Below are 27,323 nucleotides of genomic sequence, written 5' to 3' on the forward strand. Positions count from 1 at the left end.
ATGAGCCCCATAGCTTTAACTTTCCTCTTTCCTTTGCCTTTTTCTACCACATCTTTACCTGTAGGTGGCTCAGGGCTCAAATCTATCTTGCCTTGACTTTTGTGAATCAGCAGGCACCTTGTTTCTCATAATGGCACCTAGTGATCTCGACTTCATGGCAGGGTAGCTGCGTACCTACATGTGTATTTTCTACTTGGTTTAAGCTCCTTGAGAACCCAGGTATTACCTTATATATCTTTGTAAACACCAGAGTGCCTGGCATATAAGTGCTTGGTTCGTGTGTAATTAATGAATTTTTCCCCCTAACTATTGACAGTAGGTAGTTTTGCCAAACAGGCTGTGACAGAAAAGCCTTTGGGCTGCTGAATTCCAACTTCCCAACTTCAAACAAGATAGTGTCATAAACTGCAGGGAGTTACTGGATGGACCCTAAGTCAAGACGATGAGGGTTCATCTTTTCTTTTTTTCTTCTATTTTTAAGGGAAAAATATTTAAGTATATTGTAGTGATAAGTACATTAAATTGTTGTGTAACCATCATGAGCATCTATCTCCAAAAGTTTTTCATCTTACACAAGTGAAACTCTGTACCCATTAAACACTAACTCCCCTCCCTCCCCTGCCCCCAGCTCTTGGTAACCACCATTCCACTTTGTCTTTATGCATTTGACTACTCACTTACTCTAGGAACCTCATAAGTGGAATCATACAGTATTTGTCTTTTTGTAACTGGCTTATTTCACTTCGTATAATGTTCAAGATTCATCCATGTTGTAGCTTCTGTCAGAATTTCCTTCCTTTTAAAATCTGAATAATATTCCATCATGTGTATGCACCACATTTTGTTTATACATTCATCTCTTGAGGGACACTTGGGTTGCTTCCCTCTTTGGCTGTTGTGAATAAAGCTGCTATGAACATTGTTATATAAATATCTCTAAGAGATCCTGCATTCAGTTCTTTTAGCTATATACCCAGAGGTGGAGTTGATGAATCATATAGTGATTTTATTTTTAATTTTTTGAGGAACTATTTTCTGTTTTTTGGATAGTAACCATCCTAATGAGTGTGAGGTGGTATCTCCTTGTGGTTTTGATGTTCATTTCCCTCATGATTAGTGATGTTGAGCATCGTTTTGTGTGCTTATTGGCCATTTGTATATGGCCGTTGTACATTTCTTCTTTGGAAAATGTCTGTTCAAGTCCTTTGCCCATTTTTAAACTCCTGAGGTCTTTGGTTTCTCTTGTTGAGGAAACTTTTAAATTGAAGTGTAGCATGATTAGACTTTGAGTTTCCTTCTTTTCAACACACTTATGTAGTGACTTGTCATGCAACCGTGAGCCAGCAGTTTAGGGACTTTCAGCTCCGATCCGGCTTCCACCGTTCCTTCACAGAGTGATCTTAGAATCTTAGAACTAAAGGAGCCTCAGCGGGTAGCTTAGACTGTTATGGCTGCCATAACAAAATACCGTGGACTGGGTGGCTTATAGTTTCAGTTATTACTTTCTCACAGTTCTGGAGGCTGGCAGTCCAAGATCAGGGTGCCAGCCTGATTGGGTTCTGGTGAAGGCTGTCTTCCTGGTTGCAGCCTGCTGACTTCTCACTGTTTCCTCACATGGTGGAAGGGGCTAGGGAGCTCTGCCAGGTCTCTTTTACAAGAGTGCTAATCCCATTTATGAGGGCTCCACCTTTAAGGCCCAATCACCTCCCAAAGGCCCCGCCTCCTAATATTATCACATTAGGCATTAGGATTTGAACATGTGAATTTGGGGGAACACAAACATTCAGGCCATAGCAATGAGCAACCAGATGAGGAAACTGAACCCACTTCTTTTTCCACTGTGCCCTGAGCCAAATCACCTAGCCCCTGTGGATAGCATTTTCTTCATCTTTGAACATGAGTTTCTTTCCATCCTTTCTCATGTTATTACTAGTGTTTTGAAGACTGGTAAATTGATTTTTAATGATTACAAACTATTTAGTAATGTATTCATTAGGCATGAGGTTGTATATATGTTGGACTTACACTTTTTGGATGTTCACAGTGTCATTTTTAGGTCAGAAATTTTCTTTTTTTTTTTCCTAAATGGAAATGCATTTCTTTTATTTATTTATTTATTTATTTATTTTACTTTTGGCTGTGTTGGGTCTTCGTTTCTGTGCGAGGGCTTTCTCTAGTTGTGGCAAGCGGGGGCCACTCTTCATCGCAGTGCGCGGGCCTCTCACTATCGCAGCATCTCTTGTTGCAGAGCACAGGCTTCAGACGCGCAGGCTCAGTAGTTGTGAATCACAGGCCTAGTTGCTCCGCGGCATGTGGGATCTTCCCAGACCAGGGCTCGAACCCGTGTCCTCTGCATCAGCAGGCAGATTCTCAACCACTGCGCCACCAGGGAAGCCCAGAAATTTTCTTTAGAAAACTGTAGGCCTTTAATTTTCTAGGGGAATAAGCAGATGGGACCAAAAGGCAGGAAATAATGGTGACCTAAACTTAAAGCAAAGTGCTTTTGTTAATCTTTGGAAATAAATGACCTCTCAGAATTGCTCACTGGTTGCTATTAGACAGTGCTCTTATGAGTCCTAATCTGGCTTGGTGTCCTCTCTTTCTGAGATCAGGCAGTTTGAAGCTGCCTCATAAAAGGGGATTGCTTATGTCTCTGTCATTAACTCATAGCTGGGTTGGCAATGGCTTCCTGCTCAAAGATGTAGATGACAACAGGGAAGTTCAGGATGCTTGGGCTTGCATAAAAGATCTCTGGGAAGCTCCTAAATTTAAAAAAAATTTTTGAGAGATTGGTTCAAGATGGCAGAGCAGAAAGACGTGCTCTCACTCCCTCTTGCGAGAACAACAGAATCACAACGAACTGCTGAACAGTCATTGACAGGAAGACACTGGAACTCACCAAAACAGATACCCCACATCCAAGGACAAAGGAGAAGCCACAATGAGACGGTAGGAGGGGCGCAATCACAATAAACTCAAATCCCATAACTGCTGGATGGGTGACTCACAAACTTGAGAACACTTATACCACAGAAGTCGACCCACTGGAGTGAAGGTTCTGAGCCCCACGTCAGGCTTCCCAACCTGGGGGTCCGGAAACAGGAGGAATTCCTAGAGAATCATACTTTGAAGGATAGTGGGATTTGATTGCATGACTTCGACAGGACTGGGGGAAACAGACACACCACTCTTGGAGGGCACACACAAAGTAGTGTGCGCATCGGGACCCAGGGAAAGGAGCAGTGACCACATAGGAGACTGAACCAGACCTACCTGCTAGTGTTGGAGGGTCTCCTGCAGAGGCAGAATGTGGCTGTGTCTCACCATGAGAACAGGGACACTGACAGCAGAAGTTCTGGGAAGTACTCCTTGGTGTGAGCCCTCCCAGAGTTCACCATTAGCCTCACCAAAAAGCCCAGGTAGGCTCCAGAGTTGGGTCGCCTCAGGCCAAACAACCAACAAGGAGGGAATCCAGCCCCACCATCAGCAGACAAGCGGATTAAAGTTTTACTGAGCTCTGCCCACCAGAGCAACACCCAGCTCTACCCACCACCAGGCCCTCCCATCAGGGAACTTGCAAAAGCCTCTTAGATAGCCTCATCCACCAGAGGGCAGACAGCAGAAGCAAGAAGAACTACAATCCTGCAGCCTGTGGAACAAAAATCACATTCACAGAAAGATAGACAAGATGAAAAGGCAGAGGGCTATGTACCAGATGAAGGAACAAGATAAAACCCCAGGAAAATGACTAAATGAAGTGGAGGTAGGCAACCCTCCAGAAAAAGAATTCAGAATAATGATACTGAAGATGATCCAGGACCTCGGAAAAAGAATGGAGGTAAATATCAAGAAGATGCAAGAAATGTATAACAAAGACCTAGAAGAATTAAAGAACACACAAACAGAGATGAACAATACAATAACTGAAATGAAAACTACACTAGAAGGAATCAATAGCAGAATAACTGAGGCAGAAGAATGGATAAGTGACCTGGAAGAGAGAATGGTGGAATTCACGGCCACAGAACAGAATAAAGAAAAAAGAATGAAAAGAAATGAAGACAGCCTAAGGGACCTCTGGCACAACATCAAACGCAACAACATTCTCATTACAGGGGTCCCAGAAGGAGAAGAGAGAGAGATAGGACCTGAGAAAATATTTGAAGAGATTATAGTCAAAAAGTTCCCTAGGGGCTTCCCTGATGGCGCAGTGGTTGAGAGTCCGCCTGCCAATGCAGGGAACACGGGTTCGTGCCCCTGTCCAGGAAGAGACCCCATGCCGCGGAGCGGCTGGGAATGGAGGCAAAGCTTGAGAAGATGCAAGAAATGTTTAACAAAGACCTAGAAGAATTAAAGAACAAACACCTAGAAGAATTAAAGAACACACAAACAGAGATGAACAATACAATAACTGAAATGAAAACTACACTAGAAGGAATCAATAGCAGAATAACTGAGGCAGAAGACCGGATAAGTGACCTGGAAGACACAATGGTGGAATTCACTGGTGCGAAACAGAATAAAGAAAAACGGATTGAAAAGAAATGAAGACAGCCTTAAGAGACCTCTGGGACAACATTAAACGCAACAACATTCGCATTATAGGGTCCCAGAAGGAGAAGAGAGAGAGAAAGTACCTAAGAAAATATATGAAGAGATTATAGTTGAAAACTTCCCTAACATAGGAAAGGTAATAGCCACCCAAGTCCAGGAAGTGCAGAGAGTCCCAGGCAAGGTAAACCCAAGGAGAAACATGCCGAGACACATAGTAATCAAATTGGCAAAAATTAAAGACACAGAAAAATTATTGAAAGCAACAAGGGAAAAATGACAAATAACATACAAGGGAATGCTCATAAGGTTAACAGGTGATTTCTCAGCAGAAACTCTACAAGCCAGAAGGGAGAGGCATGACATATTTAAAGTGATGAAAGGAAAGAACCTACAACCAAGATTACTCTACCCAGCAAGGATCTCATTCAGATACAACAGAGAAATCAAAAGCTTCACAGACAAGCAAAAGCTAAGAGAGTCCAGCACCACCAAACCAGCTCTACAACAAATGCTAAAGGAACTTCTCTAAGTGGGAAACACAAGAGAAGAAAAGGACCTACAAAAACCAACCCATAACAATCAAGAAAACGGTAATAGGAACATAATATCGATAATTACCTTAAAAGTGAATGGATTAAATGCTCCAACCAAAAGACACAGGCTCGCTGAATGGATACAAAAACAAGACCCATCTGTATGCTGTCCACAAGAGACCCACTTCAGACCTAGGAACACATATAGACTGAAACTGAGGAGATGGAAAAAGATATTCCATGCAAATGGAAATCAAAAGAAACCTGGAGTAGCAATACTCATATCAGGTAAAACAGACTTTAAAATAAAGACTTCCTTGTTACAAGAGACAAGGAAGGACACTACATAATGATCAAGGGATCAATCCAAGAAGAAGATACAGCAATTATAAATCTATATGCACCCAACATAGGAGCACCTCAATACATAAGGCAACTGCTAACAGCTATAAAAGAGGAAATTGACAGTAACACAATAATAGTGGGGGACTTTAACACCTTACTTAAACCAATGGACAGATCATGCAAACAGAAAATTAATAAGGAAACACAAGCTTTAAATGACACAATAGACCAGATAGATTTAATTGATATTTATAGGACATTCCATCCATAAACAGCAGATTATACTTCTTCTCAAGCACACACGGAACATCCTCCAGGATAGATCACATCTTGGGTCACAAATCAAGCCTCAGTAAATTTAACAAAATTGAAATCATATCAAGCATCTTTTCTGACAACAACGCTATGAGATTAGAAATCAGTTACAGGTAAAAATAATGTAAATAACACAAACACATAGAGGCTAAACAACACATTACTAAATAACCAAGAGATCACTGAAGAAATCAAAGAGGAAATCAAAAAATACCTAGGGACAAATGACAAAGAAAACAAGACAGGGGGCTTCCCTGATGGCGCAGTGGTTGAGAATCCGCCTGCCAATGCAGGGGACATGGGTTCGTGCCCCAGTCCGGGAAGATCCCACATGACGCAGAGCAGCTAGGCCCGTGAGCCATGACCACTGAGCCTGCACGTCTGGAACCTGTGCTCCGCAACGGGAGAGGCCACAACAGTGAGAGACCTGCGTACCGCAAAAAAAACAAAACAAACAAACAAAAAAAACGATCCGAAACCTATGGGATGCAGCAAAAGCAGTTCTAAGCGGGAAGTTTATAGCAATACAAACCTACCTAAAGAAACAAGAAAAATCTCAAATAAACAATCTAACCTTACACCTAAAGGAACTAGAGAAAGAAGAACAAACAAAACCCAAAGTTAGTAGAAGGAAAGAAATCATAAAGATCAGAGCAGAAATAAATGAAATAGAAACAAAGAAAACAATGGCAAAGATCAATAAAACTAAAAGCTGTTTCTCGGAGAAGATAAAATTGATAAACCATTAGCCAGACTCCTCAAGAAAAAGAGGGAGAGTACTCAAATCAATAAAATTAGAAATGAAAAAGGAGAAGTTACAACAGACACCGCAGAAATACAAAGCATCCTAAGAGACTACTACAGACAACTCTATGCCAATGAAATGGACAACCTGGAAGAAATGGACAAATTCTTGGAAAGGTATATAACCTTCTAAGACTGAACCAGGAAGTAGAAAATATGAACAGACCAATCACAAGTAATGAAATTGAAACTGTGATTTAAAATCTTCGAACAAACAGAAGTCCAGGACCAGATGGCTTCACAGGTGAATTCTGTCAAACATTTAGAGAAGAGCTAACACCCATCCTTCTCAAACTCTTCCAAAACATTGCAGAGGAAGGAACACTCCCAAACTCATTCTATGAGGCCACCAATAGCCTGATATCAAAACCAGAAAAAGATACTACAAAAAAAGACAATTACAGACCAATATCACTGATGAATATAAATGCAAAAATCCTCAACAAAATACTAGGAAACGGAATCCAACAACACATTAAAAGGATCATATACCATGGTCAAGTGGGATTTATCCCAGGGATACAAGGATTCTTCTGTATAAGCAAATCAATCGATGTGATACATCATATTAACAAATTGAAGAAGAAAAACCATATGATCATCTCAATAGATGCAGAAAAAGCGTTTGACAAAATTCAACACCCAGTTAGGAAAAAACTCTTCAGAAAGTGGGCATAGAGGGAACCTACCTCAACATAATAAAGGCCATATATGACAAACCCACAGCAAACATCATTCTCAGTGGTGAAAAACTGAAAGCATTTCCTCTAAGATCAGGAACAAGACAAGGATGTCCACTCTCACCACTATTATTCAACCTAGTTTTGGAAGTCCTAGGCACGGCAATCAGAGAAGAAAAAGAAATAAAAGGAATACAAATTGGAAAAGAAGAAGTAAAGCTGTCACTGTTTGCAGATGACATGATACTATACATAGAGAATCCTAAAGATGCCACCAGAAAACTACTAGAGCTAATCAATGAATTTGGTAAAGTGGCAGGATACAAAATTAATGCACAGAAATCTCTTGCATTCCTATACACGAATGGTGAAGAATCTGAAAGAGAAATTAAGGAAACAGTCCCATTTATCATTGCAACAAAAAGAATAAAATACCCAGGAATAAACCTACCTAGGGAGACAAAAGACCTGTATGCAGAAAACTGTAAGACACTGATGAAAAAAATGAAAGATGATACAAACAGATGGGGAGATATACTATGTTACTGGATTTGAAGAATCAGTATTGTGAAAATGACTATGCTATCCATAGCAATCTACAAATTCAGTGCAATCCCTGTCAAATTACCAATGGCATTTTTTACAGAACTTGGAAATGGCATTTGTTTACAGAAAAAAAAACCTTAAAATTTGTTTGGAGACACAAAAGACCCCGAATGGCCAAAGCAGTCTTGAGTGAAAACAATGGAGCTGGAGGAATCGGACTCCCTGACTTCAGACTATACTACAAAGCTACAGTAATCAAGACAATATGGTAACTGGCACAAAAACAGAAATATAGATCAGTGGAACAGGATAGAAAGCCCAGAGATAAACCCATGCACCTGTGGTCAACTAATCTATCACAGAGGAGGCAAGGATATGCACTGGAGAAAAGACAGTCTCTTCAATAAGTGGTGCTGGGAAAACTGGACAGCTACATGTAAAAGAATGAAATTAGAACACTCCCTAACACTGTACACAAAAAATAAACTCAAAATGGATTAGAGACCTAAATATAAGACTGGACACTATAAAACTCGTAGAGAAAAACATAGGAAGAACACTCTTTGACATAAATCACAGCAAGATCTTTTTTTGATCCAGCTCCTAGAGTAATGTAAATAAAAACAAAAGTAAACAAATGGGACCTAATGAAACTTCAAAGCTTTTGTACAGCGAAGGAAACTACAACAAGATGAAAAGACTACCCTCAGAATGGGAGAAAATATTTGCAAAAGAATCAATGGACAAAGGATTAATCTCCAAAATGTATAAACAGCTCATGCAGCTCAATATTAAAAAAACGAACAACCCAATCCAAAAATGGGCAGAAGACCTAAATAGACATTTCTCCAAAGAAGACATACAGATGGCCAAGAAGCATATGAAAAGCTGCTCAACATCACTAATTATTACAGAAATGGAAATCAAAACTACAATGAGGTATCACCTCACATCAGTTTGAATGGGCATCATTAGAAATGCTACAAACAACAAATGCTGGAGAGGGTGTGGAGAAAAGGGAACTGTCTTCCACTGTTGGTGGGAATGTAAATTGTTACAGCCACTATGGAGAACAGTATGGAGGTTCCTTAAAAAACTAAAAATAGAATTACCATGTGACCCAGCAATCCCACTACTGGGCATATACCCAGAGAAAGCCATAATTCAAAAAGACACATGCACCCCAGTGTTCATTGCAGCACTATTTACAGTAGCCAGGTCATGGAAGCAACCTAAATGCCCATCGACAGATGAATGGATAAAGAAGATGTGGTACATATATACAGTGGAATATTACTCAGCCATAAAAAGGAAGGAAATTGGGTCATTTGTAGAGGCGTGGATGGATGTAGAGACTGTCATACAGAGTGAAGTAAGGCAGAAAGATATCGTATATTAACACATATATGTGGAACCTAGAAAAATGATACAGTTGAACCGGTTTGCAGGGCAGAAATTGAGACACAGATGTAGTGAACAAACGAATGGACACTAAGGGGAGAAAGTGGCGGGCTGAGGGGAGGGGGGTGGTGTGATGAATTGGGAGACTGGGATTGACATATATACACTAATATGTATAAAATGGATAATAAGAACCTGCTGTATAAAAAAATAAAATAAAATGCAAAACTTCAAAAAAATTTTTTTTGAAAAATTGTGGTAAAATATACATAACATGGAACTTACCACTAAAACCATTTTAAAGTGTACAACTTTGTGGCATTAAGTACATTCACATTGTTGTGTAACTATCACAACTGTCCATCTCCAGAACTGTTTCATCTTCCCAAAGTGAAACTCTGTACTCGTTGAAGAGTAGCTGCCCATTTCTCCCTTCCCCCCAGTCCTTGGCAACTACCATTCTGCTTTCTGTCTCTATGAATTTGACTACTCTTGGTTCCTCATGTAAGTTGAATCATACATTTGTCTTTTTGTATATGGCTTATTTCACTTAGCATAATGTCTTCAAGTTTTACCCACGTTGTAGCATGTGTCTGAATTTCCTTTTTAAGGCTAAATAGTATTCCATTGTATGGATATATACAACATTTTGTTTATCTGCTCATCCATTGATGGACGTTTAGGTTGTTTGCCTGTTGTGAGCCTTCTGCTCTGAACATTGGTGTACAGATATCTCTAGTCCCTGCTTTCAATTCTTTGATATATACCTAGGAGTAGAATTTCTGGGTTATATGGTAGTTCTATGTTTAACTTTTTGAAGAACCTCCATACTGTGTTCCACAGTGTCTGCACCATTATATAGTCCCACCAGCAATGCGCAGTGGGTGCCAACTTCTCCACCTCCTCACCAACACTTGTTTTCTGTTTGTTTGCTTTTGGTAATCGCCATCCTAATGGGTGTGAAGTGGTACCTCTTTGTGGTTTTCATTTTCATTGCCATAATAATCAATGAAGTTAAGCACCTTTTCACATTATTGGCCATTTGTATATTTTCTTTGGAGAAATGTCTGTTCAAGTCCTTTGCCCATTTTTAAATCAGGTTGGTTGGTTGTTGCCAAGTTTTAGCCAATTAGCCTTTGGATTTGCAAATACTTTTAAGAGAGTGTTTGCTCTGTGGTGCCTTATGAATATATGTTCATTTATCTTGTTTATTTTTAAAAACCTTTTTCTGTATAGATAGATAGGTAGATAGATTATCGATCAACACATAAGTAATAAATCGATTTTTTTTGTCCCAACAGTATATCCTTTCAGGCTCTGATGACTTCAACCTGTACATGTGGAGAATTCCTGCAGACCCAGAAGCAGGTGAGTGTATCCCAAGTATGAACCTGCTGCTAATGTTGGCTCTATTGACCTCCTGCATGCTGTGCCCTGAAAGGGCAGATCTTTAGCAGTAGAGGAAGATATTTCTCTTTTAATACAAAAAATTTTTTGGAAAGTGACCAAAGTAAATTTTAAAGTAAAAATTAGAAGCCAGATTTAGCTATAACCTTCATACATACCCTTATCTGACATAATCATGCTCAGATTTTTTTCCTCCTAAGAACTTTTCTTTAGACTTCATAGATCTCCTTTATGTCCATTTTCCTCTCTCCTATTTCACACTTGGAGTATTATTACCTTGCTTTTTACATGCTTTTCCTTTATTATTCATGTGCACATTCCTGCTTATGACTCTACAAACAGTTATTAGGGCCTCTGCCTTTCTTTTAGCCTCCCTGGTGATGTTAGGTAAAGGGAAACTTTCTTTGTTGATGGACAGATGTACTCCCTGGAGTTTGGCTAACCCCAGACATGAGAGAAATTAGGAAGAAATATTTCTGCTTTTGCTCTAGATGTATTCTGAAAAAAAGCCTGCTGCTTTCCATAAATTTGGATCTAGGCCATCTGAGCTTTCAGGCAGCGTGGACCATTCTTCATTCGTTTTTTTTTTTTTTTTTTTGCTGTACGCGGGCCTCTCACTGTTGTGGCCTCTGCTCTGGACGCGCAGGCTCAGCAGCCATGGCTCACGGGCCTAGCCGCTCCGCGACATGTGGGATCTTCCTGGACCGGGGCACGAACCCGTGTCCCCTGCATCGGCAGGTGGACTCTCAACCACTGCACCACCAGGGAAGCCCTCTTCATTCTTGATAATAGTGTCCTCACGTGCTCAGATGAGTGTTACACTGGTTGCTTCCTACTGGTAGAAAAATGTCTATTTTTTGTTCTCAGGACAGCTCAATACAGCCATCTGCTCCAGGTGATACATGGCATCAAACTGGAAAATGGCCATTGGAAAGTAATAGAGGACTGTGCTGATTATATTACACAAAATGTGTCTAGTGCTCAGAGTTTAGGAAAGTTGTTGGCTTGCCTATTGCTGAATTAACAATATTGTTACCAAACATCTGCCTTTCAAAACTTGTTGAGGCTTACTTCTGGAAACTATCCTGTTGCTGTGGTCTGGTTACCAAACAAGTTACAAAAGACCTTTTTCCCCTTCTGGAATTTGGAAAGCACGAGTGAAGCATCTTACCTTTGAAGCACAACCAGATGGGACAGCAACAGTCTATCTGAACAAAAGGTGATGTTCCAGCACTAGAGAGAGTTCTGTGTTACGTCTCCCACCTCTGTAAGTCCTAGATTGATTAGCTGAGAAATAATCTTTGGGCTTAATTGTATCTTTTACCTGATCGTGAAAAGCTTTTCATTATTAAGTCAGTGTGGCTTTTAAAACAGAAAGTGGATCATCCCCTCCCCCAGGACTGTTCTCTGGAATCTTTTTCATGTTTGTATTGAGAGAAGGGGGAAGAATTAACAGCAGTATTGTAGATTTTTTCACCTCCTGCTGATTTCTGTACTGACTTAGGGTACGGGCCACTCTTAGGCTGTCTTTATATGTAGATGGGTATGCAATCTCTGGGTTGGCAGGGACCCTCATAGCTGATTTAGGATTCCAATATCAAAACTGGGAAATGGGTGCCTGGACCTTCCAAAGATTGTATAGGCACAGCTGGTTTAAAGGAATCCATTTCTAGATTCTCAAATTCCATATGTATTGTCCTTTCCCACCTCCCCTTTTCCCTTTGTCCTTCCCCCACTTTACAGAAAAACAAACAAACAAGCAGACAAACAAAAAACACCAGAAAATCGGAAGTACTCCAGAAATTTCTGGCCACTTGAACCTTGGCATGGTGCATTGCCCTTAAGGTGTAAAAACTTCTAAGGTGCCAAAAAAGCTGAAGTATCCTTTAATCATAGGGCTATAACCCAACCCTCCACCATCTTCTACCTTATCTTCTTATGCACTTACAATAAATTTCTCCTTTTTATAATAATTGGTTTTTATAAAACATTAAAAGTATATCAGTTTTGATCAATTGTGTTCCAGTAAGTATTGTAATGGTAACTCAAATCCAATACAGAAATGTTAACACTTAGAGCCTTACAGTCACAGTAAATAAAGAAAATTTTTAATTTTTAATTATATTTTTATTGGTGAAACTATGATAGATTTTCATTAAAATATATTAGGTTGAAATTTGGGGGGAGGTAGGTAAAGTAGAAATATTATTTCAAGGAGGAAAAGGGAACGATGTAAAATTTCTATTAAAAAATAAATTGTTAGACGTCAGATTCCACGTAGGATGCAGTAGGTAGCTCCCATTGTAATAAGTACAAAAATCAAATTACAAAAGCCATATTTTTAAAGATGTCAGAGAGCTGTGGTTACAAAGTCTGCGAGGAGAACTAAAGTTCAGAAGAAGGAAGAGCCCTTCCTAACTGAGCAGAAGGTGCTGGCCATGTTCTTTCCTGAGGGCATCTGTGCACAGGCTGTAGTTTGGGCTGCCATGGACAGACTCTACCAGGGTCAAAAGAAATCAGAGTTTTCGATGGCCACATGTGTTGATAGGATAGACTGGATTCTAGAGGAATCCCAAACACATGACCAGTCTTCCCTATAGGACATTTGCCAGGTGCTGGGGTTGCCCTGGGAGCTAGGGGGCTAGGCTGGAAAACAGAGTGAAATGCCCACAGTATACAGTGCTTAGCAGAGTGAAATGCCCACAGTATACAGTGCTTAGGAGACAAAGTTCCCCTAGTGGGAGGGTCCTGCTCCACAGGGCTTTTTTTTTTTTTTTTTTTTGGTGATACGAGGGCCTCTCACTGTTGTGGCCTCTCCCGTTGCGGAGCACAGGCTCCGGACACGCAGGCTCAGCGGCCATGGCTCACGGGCTTAGTTGCTCTGCGGCATGTGGGATCCTCCCAGACCGGGGCACGAACCCGTGTCCCCTGCATCGGCAGGCAGACTCTCAACCACTGTGCCACCAGGGAAGCCCCACAGGGCATTTTGAACCTACTTGGGAAAGGATGATAAAGAGGTAAGATTAAAACTTCCAAAGAACAGAATGTTCAGAGCAGAGAACAGAGGTTTGACAGGCTCTCCATCAAAAGCCCTCAGGGGCTACACTTGAGGATGGAGCTGGGCCAGAAAGTTTGAGTGTAATATCCTACAGTCTCCTCGTACGTAAGTAGGACACGAACTTCCATTAGTGGAAGAGATCTGCAGCAAGCACCCTACAGGTCTTGCCTTTGAGACATTTGAAACCAGAAATAGACTTGGGACTTCCCTTGTGGTCCAGTGGCTGAGAATCTGGGGACGTGGGTTCAGTCCCTGGTCAGGGAACTAAGATCCCTGGGCAACTAAGGGGCAACTAAGCCCACACGCCACAACTAAAGAGCCACCGTGCCACAACTAGAGAGAAACCCTTGCGCCACAACGAAAGATCCCTCATGCCGCAGCGACGATCACGCATGCCGCAGCTAAGAACCAATGCAGCCAAATAAATATTTTTTAAAAAAGAAGAAGTAGACTTATTCAACCCAGTGCTGACCTGGTTCCTTCTGATTGGATTGAGGGTGATCAGCCCCTTCTTTTCTCAAGAGTGGAATGGGTAAATGCATATGGAGGAAACCGCTTTCGTCTCTGTATTAGTTTGCTAGGGCTGCCATAACAAAATCCCACAGACTGTAAATATCAGAGACATATTTTCTCACAGTTCTGGAGGCTAGATGTCCAAGATCAAGGTTCTGACAAGTTTGATTTCTCCTGAGGCCTCTCTCCTTTGGCTTGCAGATGATTGCCTCCTCATGTGTTCTCACATGGCCTTTTCTCTGTGTACACACATCACTGGTGTCCCTTCCTCTTCTTATGAGGACATCAGTCTTATTGGATTAGAGTCCTTCCCTTATGACTTTGTTTAACCTTAATTATCTCCTTAAAGCCCCTCTCTCCAAATAGGCACATTGGGGTTTGGGGTTTCAACATATGAACTTGCAAGAGACACAGTTCAGTCCATAGCAATCTCCATGGTTCTTTATCCTCAATGTCCAGCATACAGTAAAAAAATTATGAGACATGAAAACGTGGTCAGTAATCAAAAGAAGCCAACGAGGGGCTTCCCTGGTGGCACAGTGGTTGAGAAGCTGCCTGCCAATGCAGGGGACACGGGTTCGAGCCCCAGTCTGGGAAGATCCCACATGCTGCGGAGCAACTAGGCCCGTGAGCCACAACTACTGAGCCTGTGCGTCTGGAGCCTGTGCTCCGCAACAAGCGAGGCTGCGATAGTGAGAGGCCCGCGCACCGCGATGAGGAGTGGCCCCCACTTGCCGCAACTAGAGAAAGCCCTCGCACAGAAACGAAGAGCCAACACAGTCATAAATAAATAAATAAAATTAAAAACAAAAAGAAGCCAACGAGGGGGCTTCCCTGGTGGCGCAGTGGTTGAGAGTCCGCCTGCCGATGCAGGGGACACGGGTTCGTGCCCCGGTCCGGGAAGATCCCACATGCTGTGGAGCGGCTGGGCCCGTGAGCCATGGCCACTGAGCCTGCGCATCCGGAGCCTGTGCTCCACAACGGGAGAGGCCACAACAGTGACAGGCCCATGTACCGCAAAAAAAAAAAAAGAAGAAGAAGAAGCCAATGCACAATATTATCTAAATATTGAAGTCAAACAGTCAGGAACTTGAAATATTGTAAATGTGATAAAGAAAATAGAAATGATGGATGGACAAAATGGATAAAAAGATGGAGAATTTCAACAGAGAATTGGAATCTACCTAGAAAAAAAATCATGTAGAACTGAAAAATATGTCTAAAACTAAGAATTTTTTGGATTTGTTTAACCTCGAGAGGACAGGCTTGGTGAATAGAAGACAGGTCAATAAAAGACATTCAAACTGAAGGACGATGAGAATGGAGAATGGAAAAAGCAAAACAGAGAGTGTAAGAGACAGGTGGGACACAGGTGATCTAACGTACGAACTTGAAATCCCGGAAGGATAAGAGAGAGAAAGTGAAGCAGAGCAATATATGAAGAGATAACGGCTAAACGTTTCCAGAACAAATGAAGTATGCCAGTCCTCAGATTCAAGCAACTCAGTAACCACAAGCAGGATAAATAAATACAACACACCTAGGCATATCATGTCAAACTATTGAAAGTGAAAGATAATGAGAAAAAGCCCAAAAGCAGTCTGAGAAAATGGACAAATGACCTGTAAATAAGCAACAATAAGATGGATGGTCGAATTATGGAAGCCAGAATACAATAGAATGGTATCTCTAAAGTGCTTAAAGAATTAAAACCTGCCACCCTAGAATTCTAGGGAACCTAGAATCCAGGGAAAATATCTTTCAAAATTATAGGTAAAATAAAAGACATTTTAGGAAAAAGAAATTATAGAATTTTAATATAATCACTTAGCAGCCCTCAGTGAATTAATGCCTCTAAGCATTGAGCATGTACAGCCGTTCACATCACAAAAAGAAAGGCAACAAGACATTAAGAGTCTCCTGATGAAGAAACACGATGGTGCCTAAGGTCTTGCAAAATAAAACAACCCTGAATCTAATCAGACCTCAGGATCCAGCTTTCAGTTTGCAGGTAGCACAGAGGACAGAGGAGTGTCCTGTACTACGTTGTGAGGATACAGTCCATAAAGTCCAGACTGTCGGGAACTATAGGTCAAATGATCTGTGTTCTTCAACAAGTATTTACATTTTGATGAGAAAAGGAAGGATGGACAGGAGAAAATCTATTGTATAAGAAACCCAAAATATATATAAAAACAAAAAACAGGCAAAACTAAAGTATTTAGAAGGGAATTCCCTGGCTGTCCAGTGGTTAGGACTCCGAGTTTTCACTGCCGAAGGCCTAGGTTCGATCCCTGGTCAGGGAACTAAGATCCCACAAGCTGCACGGTGTGTCCCAAGGATAAATAAATAAATAAAGTATTTAGGAATGCATACTTGGATGAACAAAATTATTTTTAAAAGCAGGGAAGCGATTAATGTACAAGTCAGGATAATGATTTCTTTAGGGGAGAGAAGGGGTTGTAATAGGAATGAAGCGCACATAGAGGCCTCTGAATGGCCAGGAAAAATTCCATTTCTTGAGACCTAGGTGTTGGTTATACAGGTGTTCACCTTAAAAAACTTCATTAAGCTATACTTTTTATGCTGTTTTCTGTATCCTTTTTATACTCCTGATGAAAAAAGAAAAAGAAAAAAATGAGTGAATAAACATTGGTCAAAGAATAAATCACAAAAGAAAATTTTCTTAAATGAATAAAAATAAAAACATGATATATCCCAGCAGAGGCATTCACATACTGCCTGTATTTAGCCCAGATCAGTGGTCTGTAGAATTTTCTGTTCACATACATATCCCCACAATAATTTTTTTTGAGTTATAACTTACATATATTAAAGTACACTTTTATTTAGGAATAACTTAAACCCTCTGCTAGGTTGCCCCCCATGATAGAGTGCTTGTTGCCCCAGAGCCACTCCAGTGATTAGAAAGTTCTTATATGTAAGCTCTCTATTTTTAAACATTGGCAATTCATAGTTTTTAAAAACATTTAGGAAGGTTCAGCAAGCCAAACATAACATAAAAGGGCTAAATGTGGCCTTGAGTTCTAGCTCTGAATGCTTAGATAACGAAAAGTCTGTCAGGAAATTCCTCATCTAATCTACTGCCATTTTGACTTAAACAAATCTGGAATAAGGCTGTGCTCGCTCTCTCTGTTCATGCCAGTTGAAAGTAAGATACTGAGGCAGGCTATGGGAGGAAGCTGGCTTGTTGTTATATGCCTTAATGGCATAATCAGATGGCACGCCATCTGCATTTATTGAATACCTGCTGTGTGCTTCTCAGTGTGAGCCAAAAGCAAGAGCATCTTTTTCTTCTCCATTCTTCTGTTCAGAAAGACTGACAATCACTGGAGAAATTTTTTTGCTACACAAACTCCAAAGAGATGAAGTTTATTTATTATATAAACAACACAGAATTAGCCAATTGGCTGAGTAATTCACATAGGGCTTCCTAGTGGGCTGAGGAAATCATTTCAAGATGTAAGACCTAATACCCACTGTCAAACTTCCTACCTGGAGGATTAGGCTCAATTTTTTTAGTTGATGTCAAATAATAACTCATTTCTCAAAACCTCTTTAAAAATCAGAGGAAGGAACTGGGGATTTTGCTGTAGCAAAGAAAAAGCCCATCAGAATATGTTTTACACCTATGAAGTACGTAGGAAGAGCATCTGTTTCTATGTGATAATTCTGAAGATAAACAGGCTGGCCGTTATGTATAGAGCCAGTATGGTGTATGGGAAGGAGCATTAGGCTTAAGATCATACCTGGATTCAAGTCCGCAGTACTTCCAGTAACCAAATGGTTGAGTGATTCTAGGCAGGTTATATAACAGCAGTTGTCTGAGTCTCAGTTTCTTCTGAAAAATTGCTACCTCCACCCCCTGCCCTACCACCTCATATCGTGGATGATTTAACAGCCTTGGAGGCTTTCTGAAAACTAGGTGCTTTCAAATGAAAGACATTGTTATTGCTGTGTGTAAGATCAATGTCCATAGGTCCGTAATTTCCAGAGCATTGCTGCCTAGTAACCTAGGTAATAGAAGTAATGGATTTACATTTGGTAGAGGTTGGTGTCTCTGGAAAATATTCATATGGCCTTCTCCTTCCCTTTTCCCTAATTCTTGTTGGAAAGGACTTTAGGATTTTCACTGTTGCTTCCCCTGAGATACGTCTCTACACTAAGACCTTACTATTTATGGAAAGAAGCATAATGTAATAGAGTTGGTAGGCCTGGGTTTAAATTCCTGATGCATTCGTCTCTTAGTTGGAGGCTTTGGAAAAATTGTTTAATCTTGCCAAACTTTCTTCATCTGTAAAATAAGAATATTAATGCAAACAATAACAACAGTAGTAATACTATCTGCTTTCTTACGGATATTGTGAGGGTGCTCAGTAGCTACTAAATGTTGCTATTCCTCATTTTAAAAGCTTTCTCTCTTTTAACTTTCCTCTGAAAAACTCCTTAGAGACCAAGCCATGGTGCTCATCTGGTGCCCTCCTGAATGGTCAGTTGAGTTTTTCTTGCATGAAGGCTGCTCTTGACTCATCGGTAGTTTAAGAGGGGGGAAGGTATACGACAGATTTTTCCCTGAATAGAGGGGAAAACATGCAGCTTCACTGCCAGGTCACTGCAGCCACCCCCCACTGCCAGTAGGCTGATGAAGTCGGCTGGAAACAGCTGTAAGTGCATTTCCATGGGCCTGCATATGGGTGCCTACTCTGTCTCTCCTCCTTTTTCTAGACATGCATTTACTCTCAGTGCGTTAGGCCTGGGCATCAGCTTTTTCCTCCCATATAATAGGAAGAACAGCTGTTTTTAATTGGCCACAAGTAGTTGGTTGCAAACACATGTGAAGTACAGATGAAAGAAGAACTTAGTGTAATTGACTTTTTTTGTACAATTAAGCGTTGCTGTCTGTGGAACTCTTTGAGCTTTACTGACAGCACTGTCTGTCCCCATCTGGCTTTTCTTAACTCTTAAGTGGTTACAGGATCCCCAGGAGGCAGCCACCGCTCTCTCTGTATTGTCAGTACCCTGATTGTATTTCTCTTTATGGTTTGAAACTTGGAGCCCTGGGAGTGTTCACTCGGGCCTTTTGGAATTACTAAGAGGTTGTTAGGACAACTCTTTTAGATACGTGAGGAAAAGAAAGAGTCCCTTGCCCCTCATGGCTCCTCATTAATTCTACCAGTGGAGTCAGGAATGAAATAGATTAATTGCCTGGACAGGTACTTACCAAACCTCATTTTGGTAGATAACAGCTTTAGCCTTCTGCTTCAAGCCTTGTTCCAGAGGAAATAATGAGATTTACTTTAATTTGTTCACTTACTGAGTAGCCTTAGATAAAATATTATGCAAATCCTATGGGTGACTGAAAAATGAATACTTTCTTGCCTTCCAAGAACTCCCAATCTAAGAGGAATGAGAAAAGGGTATGTGTGTATGTGCACACTAAATTTAAAAATGGACTCCAAAGCCTATAAAAAAAGATAATTAAGGAGGGCTTGAAGAGATTTTGGGGATCAGTAAAGTTTTCATGGAATTAGCATTTCAGAGGACCAGTGAAGGATAAGTAGGATCTTAGCTACTTTATTTCTCTGCTCTTAACTATAGTCAAAACACTATAAAAGAAACATACAGAATTGACAGCAGGAAGATGGAGAGACACTTGGATAATTCACATGTTGGATGGTGAAGCCCACTAATGGAGATTGGGTTCTTTCCTGCATGCTTATATTCCACAGTCTAATACACTCACACCTTTTCATTCATTCATCAGATACTTGTTCAAAATTTACCATGTGCTAGGTAGAGACTGTTCTAGAGGCTTAGGATACAGCAGAAGAACAAAAGAGCCCTGCCATCATGGAGCTTACATTCTAGCAGGGGAAACAGACAATTAACAATAGATACAGTAAATTATATAGTATGTTTAAAAGGTTAGAAGTGCTTTGGAAAAAGAAAAAGTAGAGCAGAATAAGGGGGATAGGAAGTGGTATGGGAACAGAGTCAGGGAAATGTAATTTTAGATAGGATATTCAGTATAGTCCTCATTGAGAAGGTCATATTTGAACAAAACCTCAAAGTGGTGAGAGAGCCTTGCAGAAATCTGGGATAAGTGCATTTCAGGTAGAACCAGTATGAAGGTTTTGAAGTGAGAATGTGCCTGAGGGGAGAGTAGTAGGGCTTAGTCATAGAGATAAATGGGGTATAGGGGTGTCCAATCATGTAGGCTCTTATTGTGAGTGATGTGGGGAGCCATTAGAGAATTTTGAGCGGAGGAGTGACATGATCTGACTTATTTTAACAGCATCACTCTGACTACTGAGTTGAGGGTACATAGTGGGAGTGGGGCTGCCAAGGGTAGAAATGAGGAGAACTAGTAGGATTCTCTCATACAGGTGAGCTGTGGTGGTGGCTTGAACCAAGGTAATAGGGGTTGAAGTCTAGATACATTTTGAAAGTAAAGCCAAAAAGGGCGGGGTGGGGGGTACTTCCCTGGTGGTCCAGTGGCTAAGGCTCCACACTCCCACTGCAAGGGGCCCGGGTTCGATCCCTGGTTGGGGAACTAGATGCCGCATGCATGCCACAACTAAGAAGCCCGCATGCCGCAGCGAAGGTACCACGTGCCGCAACTAAAACCTGGCACAGCCTAAATAAATAAATAAATATTTTGTAAAAAAAAGTAAAGCTATTAGGATTTCCTGATAGATTAGATTGGGGGAGAAAGGGAGAGCAGGTAGAGTTTGAGATATCTCTTAAAAAACCAGGTAGAGTTGTTGAATGAACAGTTTGGATGTAGAGGTATGGAGGTCTAGAGTTCAAGAAAGACCTGGACTAGAGATAAAAAATTTTTTGATATCATATATAGGTAGTATCTAAAGCCACAGACTGGGTGAGAACACCAGGGACTGAGATCAACAGTGAGTGAAGTAAGTATAGCTAGTTTAAGAGAAGAGGACCAAAAGCTGAGCCCTAAGGCATTCTCATGTTAAGAAGCCAGGGAGGGGACTTCCCTGGTGGTCCAGTGGTTGAGACTCTGCACTTCCACTGCAGGGGACGTGGGTTCGATCCCTGGTTGGGGAACTAAGATCCTGCATGCTGTGCTGAGTAGCCCCCCCAAAAAAAACCCAGGGAGAAGAGCCAAAAAAGGAAATCAACAAGGAGTCACCAGTGAGGTAGCAGGAACACCAAAAGAGGGCGATCCTAGGAAGGCAGTGAAAAGAGTGCGCCGAAGGGGAGTCAGTTCTGTTGAGTCTTGCTCATACGTCAAATACGACGCGTTAGGGTGGGAACTGAATTAACCATTGGATTCTTTGGTGAATATCACCAAGCCCAAGTCTTATTGCTTAGGGAAGGACTAGGTAATGACAGAGATCTGAAGTCCATGGCATCCTTGCAATAACCGTTGTTACCTGATTTTTTGACTTCTTTCCCTTTCCCTCCTTTATGTCCTTGCTTCTCATCTTGCCCTATCAGTGTGTTCTGCAGACTTTTGTTTGCTACTCGAGTCTAGAGCTACCAGATGAGGTTTTCCCATGCTTCCAGCATTTCCTATACCAATATCTGTGTTTTTACCTGAGTATTGAGTTTTTTAAAATACCACTCTTAACAGTGTTCTCCACTGATTTCAATTTAACAATCATTTGTTAAGTCCTTGTATGCCCAACTCATATTATCTTGGATGTATCAGCATATAAATCTTGAAAGATCAGGGATATTTACCCTCTTCATGAGGGCCAGTGCTCTATTTCTTGGAAACACAAATTTATCTCCTGCCGTCAGAATTTCTTATCTTCCAGCAGACCCTTCCAGTCATATAGTCCCTGTTCCTGGTTCCTCACTACTGCTTTCAGACTTCCCCCTCCTTAATCTCTGTGTCATTCATTGTTTCTCCTTGGCATTCTCACAAAGGTGTTTGTCCTACCTGTTAATTAATGGATTATTAGGGAAGGGGTAGAAATCCAAAGACTCTGACAAGAAAATCAATACTGCCATTTTATCCAGGTTGATTTGGGGTTCATTTCAGAAAAAAAGTATTTAAGTGTCCTGTTCTATAGTCCCAAGTGCCATTGAGGATCACTTCCCAGGCATGATTGATGCCTGTTAAACCAAGGCATCTAGAAATCCTGACCAGGTTGCTTTTAGCTTTTGAGTTGAAAACATCCTCATTCTTGGAGGACTTTGTTAAAATGAATGAAATTGACAAGAAACAGAAGTAACTGAAGTTGGCAAGAAATGGGAGTGGTGTCCTGACCCTCTTGAGAGGCTTCAGCGGACAGATCTCTGGCTGAATGTTATGAAAAGAGGAACATAGTTAAGAAGAGAGGGGAATGAGGACTTGTAGGCTTAGCCCTTTGTCTTCTCTGGGGGAACATCTGACTGTGGCTTTTTTTTTTTTTTTTGCGGTACGCGGGCCTCTCACTGTTGTGGCCTCTCCCGCCGCGGGGCACAGGCTCTGGACGCGCAGGCTCAGCGGCCATGGCTCACGGGCCGGGGCACGAACCTGCGTCCCCTGCATTGGCCGGCGGACTCTCAACCACTGCGCCACCAGGGAAGCCCCTGGCTGTGGCATTTTAGAAAGGTCTTTATCAGGGTTCTGAGCAAGGTGTTTTCTCTGGGTCCCTTGTGTTTCCTGGGATCCCAAGATAGTGAGTGAGTTACTGATGCTGAAATCTTATGTGATGACCCACTCATTTTCTTTTCTGAGGTCTTGCAGTAGAATAGATAAGTAGAACAGATATGATATAACATTTCCCCACCTCCCTAGCATCCCTTCTGAATCAAAGGAAAGATGGAAATATGGGAACTTTGACCTCGACTTAGAAAAGAAACCTACAAAGTGGTGCCAACATTTTGGCTGAGCCAGCCAGAGTAGTTGTCCAGAGAAATGACCATTGGTTTGTACAGAACTCTATAAACAAATGACAGCTCAAGGATGAGTAAGGTGCTTATTCTTGGATATGTACGATTTTATTCACTGGTACCATTATTACTGATTAGGTCGTGACTCAGCTCAGTAACCATGGGTGAGGTTAATCCTCACCAGGCCCCTCACCCACAGATGAGGAATGACCCTGAAGGGAGATTATGTAGGTTATATAGTTCTTGGCAAAAATATTCCCCACCTAAATTTTTCCAACTCGATTCTCCTGTTGATGAGCAGACTCTGGTTAGATAATGGAGGAGAGGAGGCCCCAAGGTCTTACTGGTATTGGCATCTTGACATTAGCCATTTCAGACTAAAGAAATTTATCTGATATATACAAATCTCCAGAACTGATAAAAAATCTATTCTCTAAAAATCATTGTATGCAAACTGTACAGTAGCAGCTGTATTCAATTACTTGAAACCTGGAAACCAGGAGAGGGACTATAGAGAACCTCTCTGAAGCCCATTCATTGCTATGATTCTGTGTACGCAGTCTGGGTTACCTTATACAGATGGCAGCAATAATTCTTCCTGTACCTGTTTTCACCTTCTGTCTCTTGGCTCTATTGACTTCCTCTTCATTTTCAGATTTTCTGGGTACACATTTGGGTAGGAAGAAGGAGAAATAATCTCTTATTAAAATTGTTGCCAAGGGACTTCCCTGGTGGCACAGTGGTTAAGAATCCGCCTGCCAGTGCAGGGGACACAGGTTCGAGCCCTGGTCTGGGAAGATCCCACATGCCGCAGAGCAACTAAGCCTGTGTGCCACACTACTGACCCTGCGCTCTAGAGCCCACGAGCCACAACTACTGAGCCCACGTGCCACAACTACTAAAGCCTGTGTGCCTAGAGCCTGTGCTCCGCAACAAGAGAAGCCACCACAATGAGAAGCCCGTGCACCGCAATGAAGAGTAGCCCCCGCTCACCGCAACTAGAGGGAGCTCGCGTGCAACAATGAAAACCCAACACAGCCAAAAATAAATAAAATAAAATAAATAGATCTATTTAAAAAAAAAATTGCTGCCAAGGAGAGAAACCAGATGAAGTCACAGTGCTTGAAATAGCAATAGAAACAGTTTTTCCATGGTTTGAATTTTGAAGCATTGATACCCTTCAGTTATTCCTTGGATCTGAAAGTTATCGTAATTGTATTCTAAGTCATCTTTGACAGAAAGATTGGTTTAGTTGATAAACTTTAGTTCTCTGGTAGCTGATTCTTTAAGACATGAGACCTTCTATCTGTCCTCCTTTGGTGGTACTTATTCTAGAACTGCCCTCTCCTGAAACACTATCCATTTAACAGTGGACACTTTAGTTTTACTAAGTTCCTGCTTTAGTTCAGGCATTGCACCCCAGGTTCTAGGTGTGCAAGAGATCCAGTTCTACTCTCATAGACTATTCAGTGTTGGCAATGTGATGAAATGTCCTGTGCTGATACTGTAGAGCTTGCATTCACGATACCATTGGATAGAATCTTCTTCTTCCCCTCTTTTAAATTTAGGACTTAAAAAGAAAATGAACTTGTATAATGACTGCCAGAAGGATTTAGAAATCAGTTATGACCTTTTGACTCCACCCCTATTCAAACCTTTTCATCTCTTAAACGCCACTGTTACAGAGGGAACGATATTAGGCGTTATAACCAGACTCTGGTTCAAATACTGGCTCTGCCATTTACTAGCTCCTTGGAAGAAGCCACTGAAATTCTCTGAGTCACTTAAATTCTTTTTCTTAGAGGCAGAAGGATTAAACAAGAGATTGGTACTAGGTTCAACCGTAAATTTCTTTCCCAGTGGGGGTATGAATAGGAGTAGGATGTTGGAAACATAGAATTCAGAAGAGATCCGTGAGCAGGACTGCTACTTGTTGAATCAACCATATATAGAAAAGAAACTCACCCAAAGGAACTCCTTGGGGTGGTGAGATCACTGTATTGAGACAACTGTTTTAGATTCCCATGGATCCCTTTTCCTTAATTCTCTCACGTTTCTTTTTACTTTGACTAGGCTCAGGTTACCTTCCCCTCCTCCCACTCCACCCTAGGAACCTAGTGCACTCAGGCTGCCTAGGGGTTCCCATCAAGGCAGCCTACCTTTGGTGCTTAAATCTTTCCTGATCCTTTGTCTCCATAAAAACACACCTATGTCCTAGTTACTTTCTTCTCCTTTATAGTTTATTAGCAAACATGATGATGTTGGGCTGAAATATGAATGGCTCTAAATACATTATCCATCCTGAATAATTCAAATATTAATAATGTCAAACATGGGGGAAAATTTAGGCAACGGATATTTTTGTCACTCACAAAGTAGAGTAAGCACCTGGTGCTAGCCAAGTTGGCACCATCAAGGAGCAAATCAGTACAGTCTGAAACCTCTTGCTGTCATTAAAAACAGATATGTACATGTCAATAAAGAGGGATATCTTTCATGAGGCAGAAGAGGTGAAGGAGGAATTGTGTCAGGAGGCCAAAAGCAGAAGGCACCTTCTGCAGCATCAGATTATTTCTGGAAAAGGGATGTTGTTCTGGCCATTTTCCCTCCAGATACTGAGATGAGAAACGTTTGGAATAAATGTTTGAACAAGGTGGAGTTGGGACTGGGATGGAGGCGTGTGAAGCTGAGATAGTGTGTGGTGCTACTTTGTGCCCTAGTGGTGCCATGCTTCTGGTAGGGTCTAAGAAGGCACTCATTGCTTAAATAAATGAACACTCTTTTGTTTGTGTCTGTATGCACCACATTTTGCCAGTTGATGTGTACTGAGCTGTTGATGGCTGCTCAGAAGTGACCTTATTCAGAACTTGGGTGCATCTGTTCTGTGTGAGTGTGATGCCCTTACCAGTGAAGTTGAACCTTTGAGATTGTCCCGAGTTCATAAATGGTGACATTTTCATCTATAAGTTCTAGGCCTCTGGTACTTTTCACCATCATTGAGGAAGAAAGCCTACAGGATGGTCTTTAAGATACAGCTTTCTATCAGTGGCCTCTATACATGGTGTATTTAAGGCCAACACTCTCTAATTCTCAATACCTGGGCTCTGCTTATTATGAAAGTGACCCATATCTCCTTTCTTTAATCCTTAGTTCTCCCTGCTATCAGAGTGAATAAGGGATTTTCTCCATTATTTTCCCAGAGGTTTTTGTTTGTTTGTTTTGTTTGCTATTTTCATTATAGAAATTGAGGGCAACTGGATCAGAGATTTTTTTGCACGTTTAAGTAATTACATGTTTCTGGTTCTGCATGTCCCTGGCTCAGCTGCCAACTGTTCTCAAGCAGTTCAGTCTCATTTTGCTTATGACTGGCCTTTTTTAAGGTAACACTTGGATTCTATCTTGGGGATCAAAACCTTGAGAAATGTTTTAAGTGGCTGTGGCTTCATTGACAATGGAATTGCAGTGGGTGGGCGTGGGCAGTGTTTAAAGACTAAATAAAGGCTCTTGGTAAAAGCACATATGCCGAGAGATATTTCATCTTCCTTCTTTCCATAGCAACTTTATCTGTAAGATTAAGCATTCTGCTGGTGGTATAGTTAATAAAATATCTCGGCTCCGGTTCAGAGCTGTTTGTTTGCCATTACTGGAACCTGTTTACTTCCATCTGTTTCGTCATTTGACTTTTGTTTCCTTCTGTCTTCCCAGGTGGCATTGGTAGGGTGGTCAACGGAGCCTTCATGGTGCTGAAAGGGCATCGGTCTATTGTGAACCAGGTCCGATTTAACCCCCACACCTACATGATCTGCTCTTCTGGTGTAGAAAAGATCATCAAGGTGAGGCACCTTCCCCTCTTGTCCTTTTAGAGAAATCATTGCAATTTAGAGAAATCATAGCCATTCGAAACCGTAAGTCAGTACAGTTAGTATCCTTGGGCAGCCCTTCAAGTCTGTCTCCCATCTGTCAAGTGAGGACGCTAACAGTGACATGACACCTAAGAGTGCCTTGTAGGTTACCTGTGCCTGACAATTTCTGACTATTTTAATAAAAGTCGCTTTCTTATTTGCTGTTTCTGGAAGAAACTAAAACAATGTATGTAGGACCTCATAGCTAAACATACGAAGGTCTATCAGAATTCTCAATTATTTTGACATATTAATTATAAAATATGGAAAAATTGATGTTAAAGAGGGTGGTTTTAAAACCCTCCTTTCAGGGCCATTTTAAAAAATAATCAGTAGGCTTTGAAACTAGATACTACCTGTATGCCACTACATTTCCATGGCCTCTGATCTGGAG

The 27,323-nt window shown here is 41.2% G+C and overlaps 1 protein-coding gene across 2 annotated transcripts in view; it reads left to right on the forward strand.

The window, feature by feature from the left end:
* DCAF5 (DDB1 and CUL4 associated factor 5) overlaps positions 1-27,323 on the forward strand; it is a 110,064-nt gene that overhangs the window by 71,875 nt on the left and 10,866 nt on the right. For both annotated transcript variants that reach the window (XM_060095940.1, XM_060095941.1), the window contains exons 7-8: positions 10,480-10,546; positions 26,733-26,860. In XM_060095940.1, coding sequence (XP_059951923.1) covers positions 10,480-10,546; positions 26,733-26,860 — 195 coding nt within the window. The remainder of the gene's footprint in view (positions 1-10,479; positions 10,547-26,732; positions 26,861-27,323) is intronic.

Source organism: Mesoplodon densirostris, chromosome 4 (assembly GCF_025265405.1).
Source record: "Mesoplodon densirostris isolate mMesDen1 chromosome 4, mMesDen1 primary haplotype, whole genome shotgun sequence".
Lineage (NCBI taxonomy): Eukaryota > Metazoa > Chordata > Mammalia > Artiodactyla > Ziphiidae > Mesoplodon > Mesoplodon densirostris.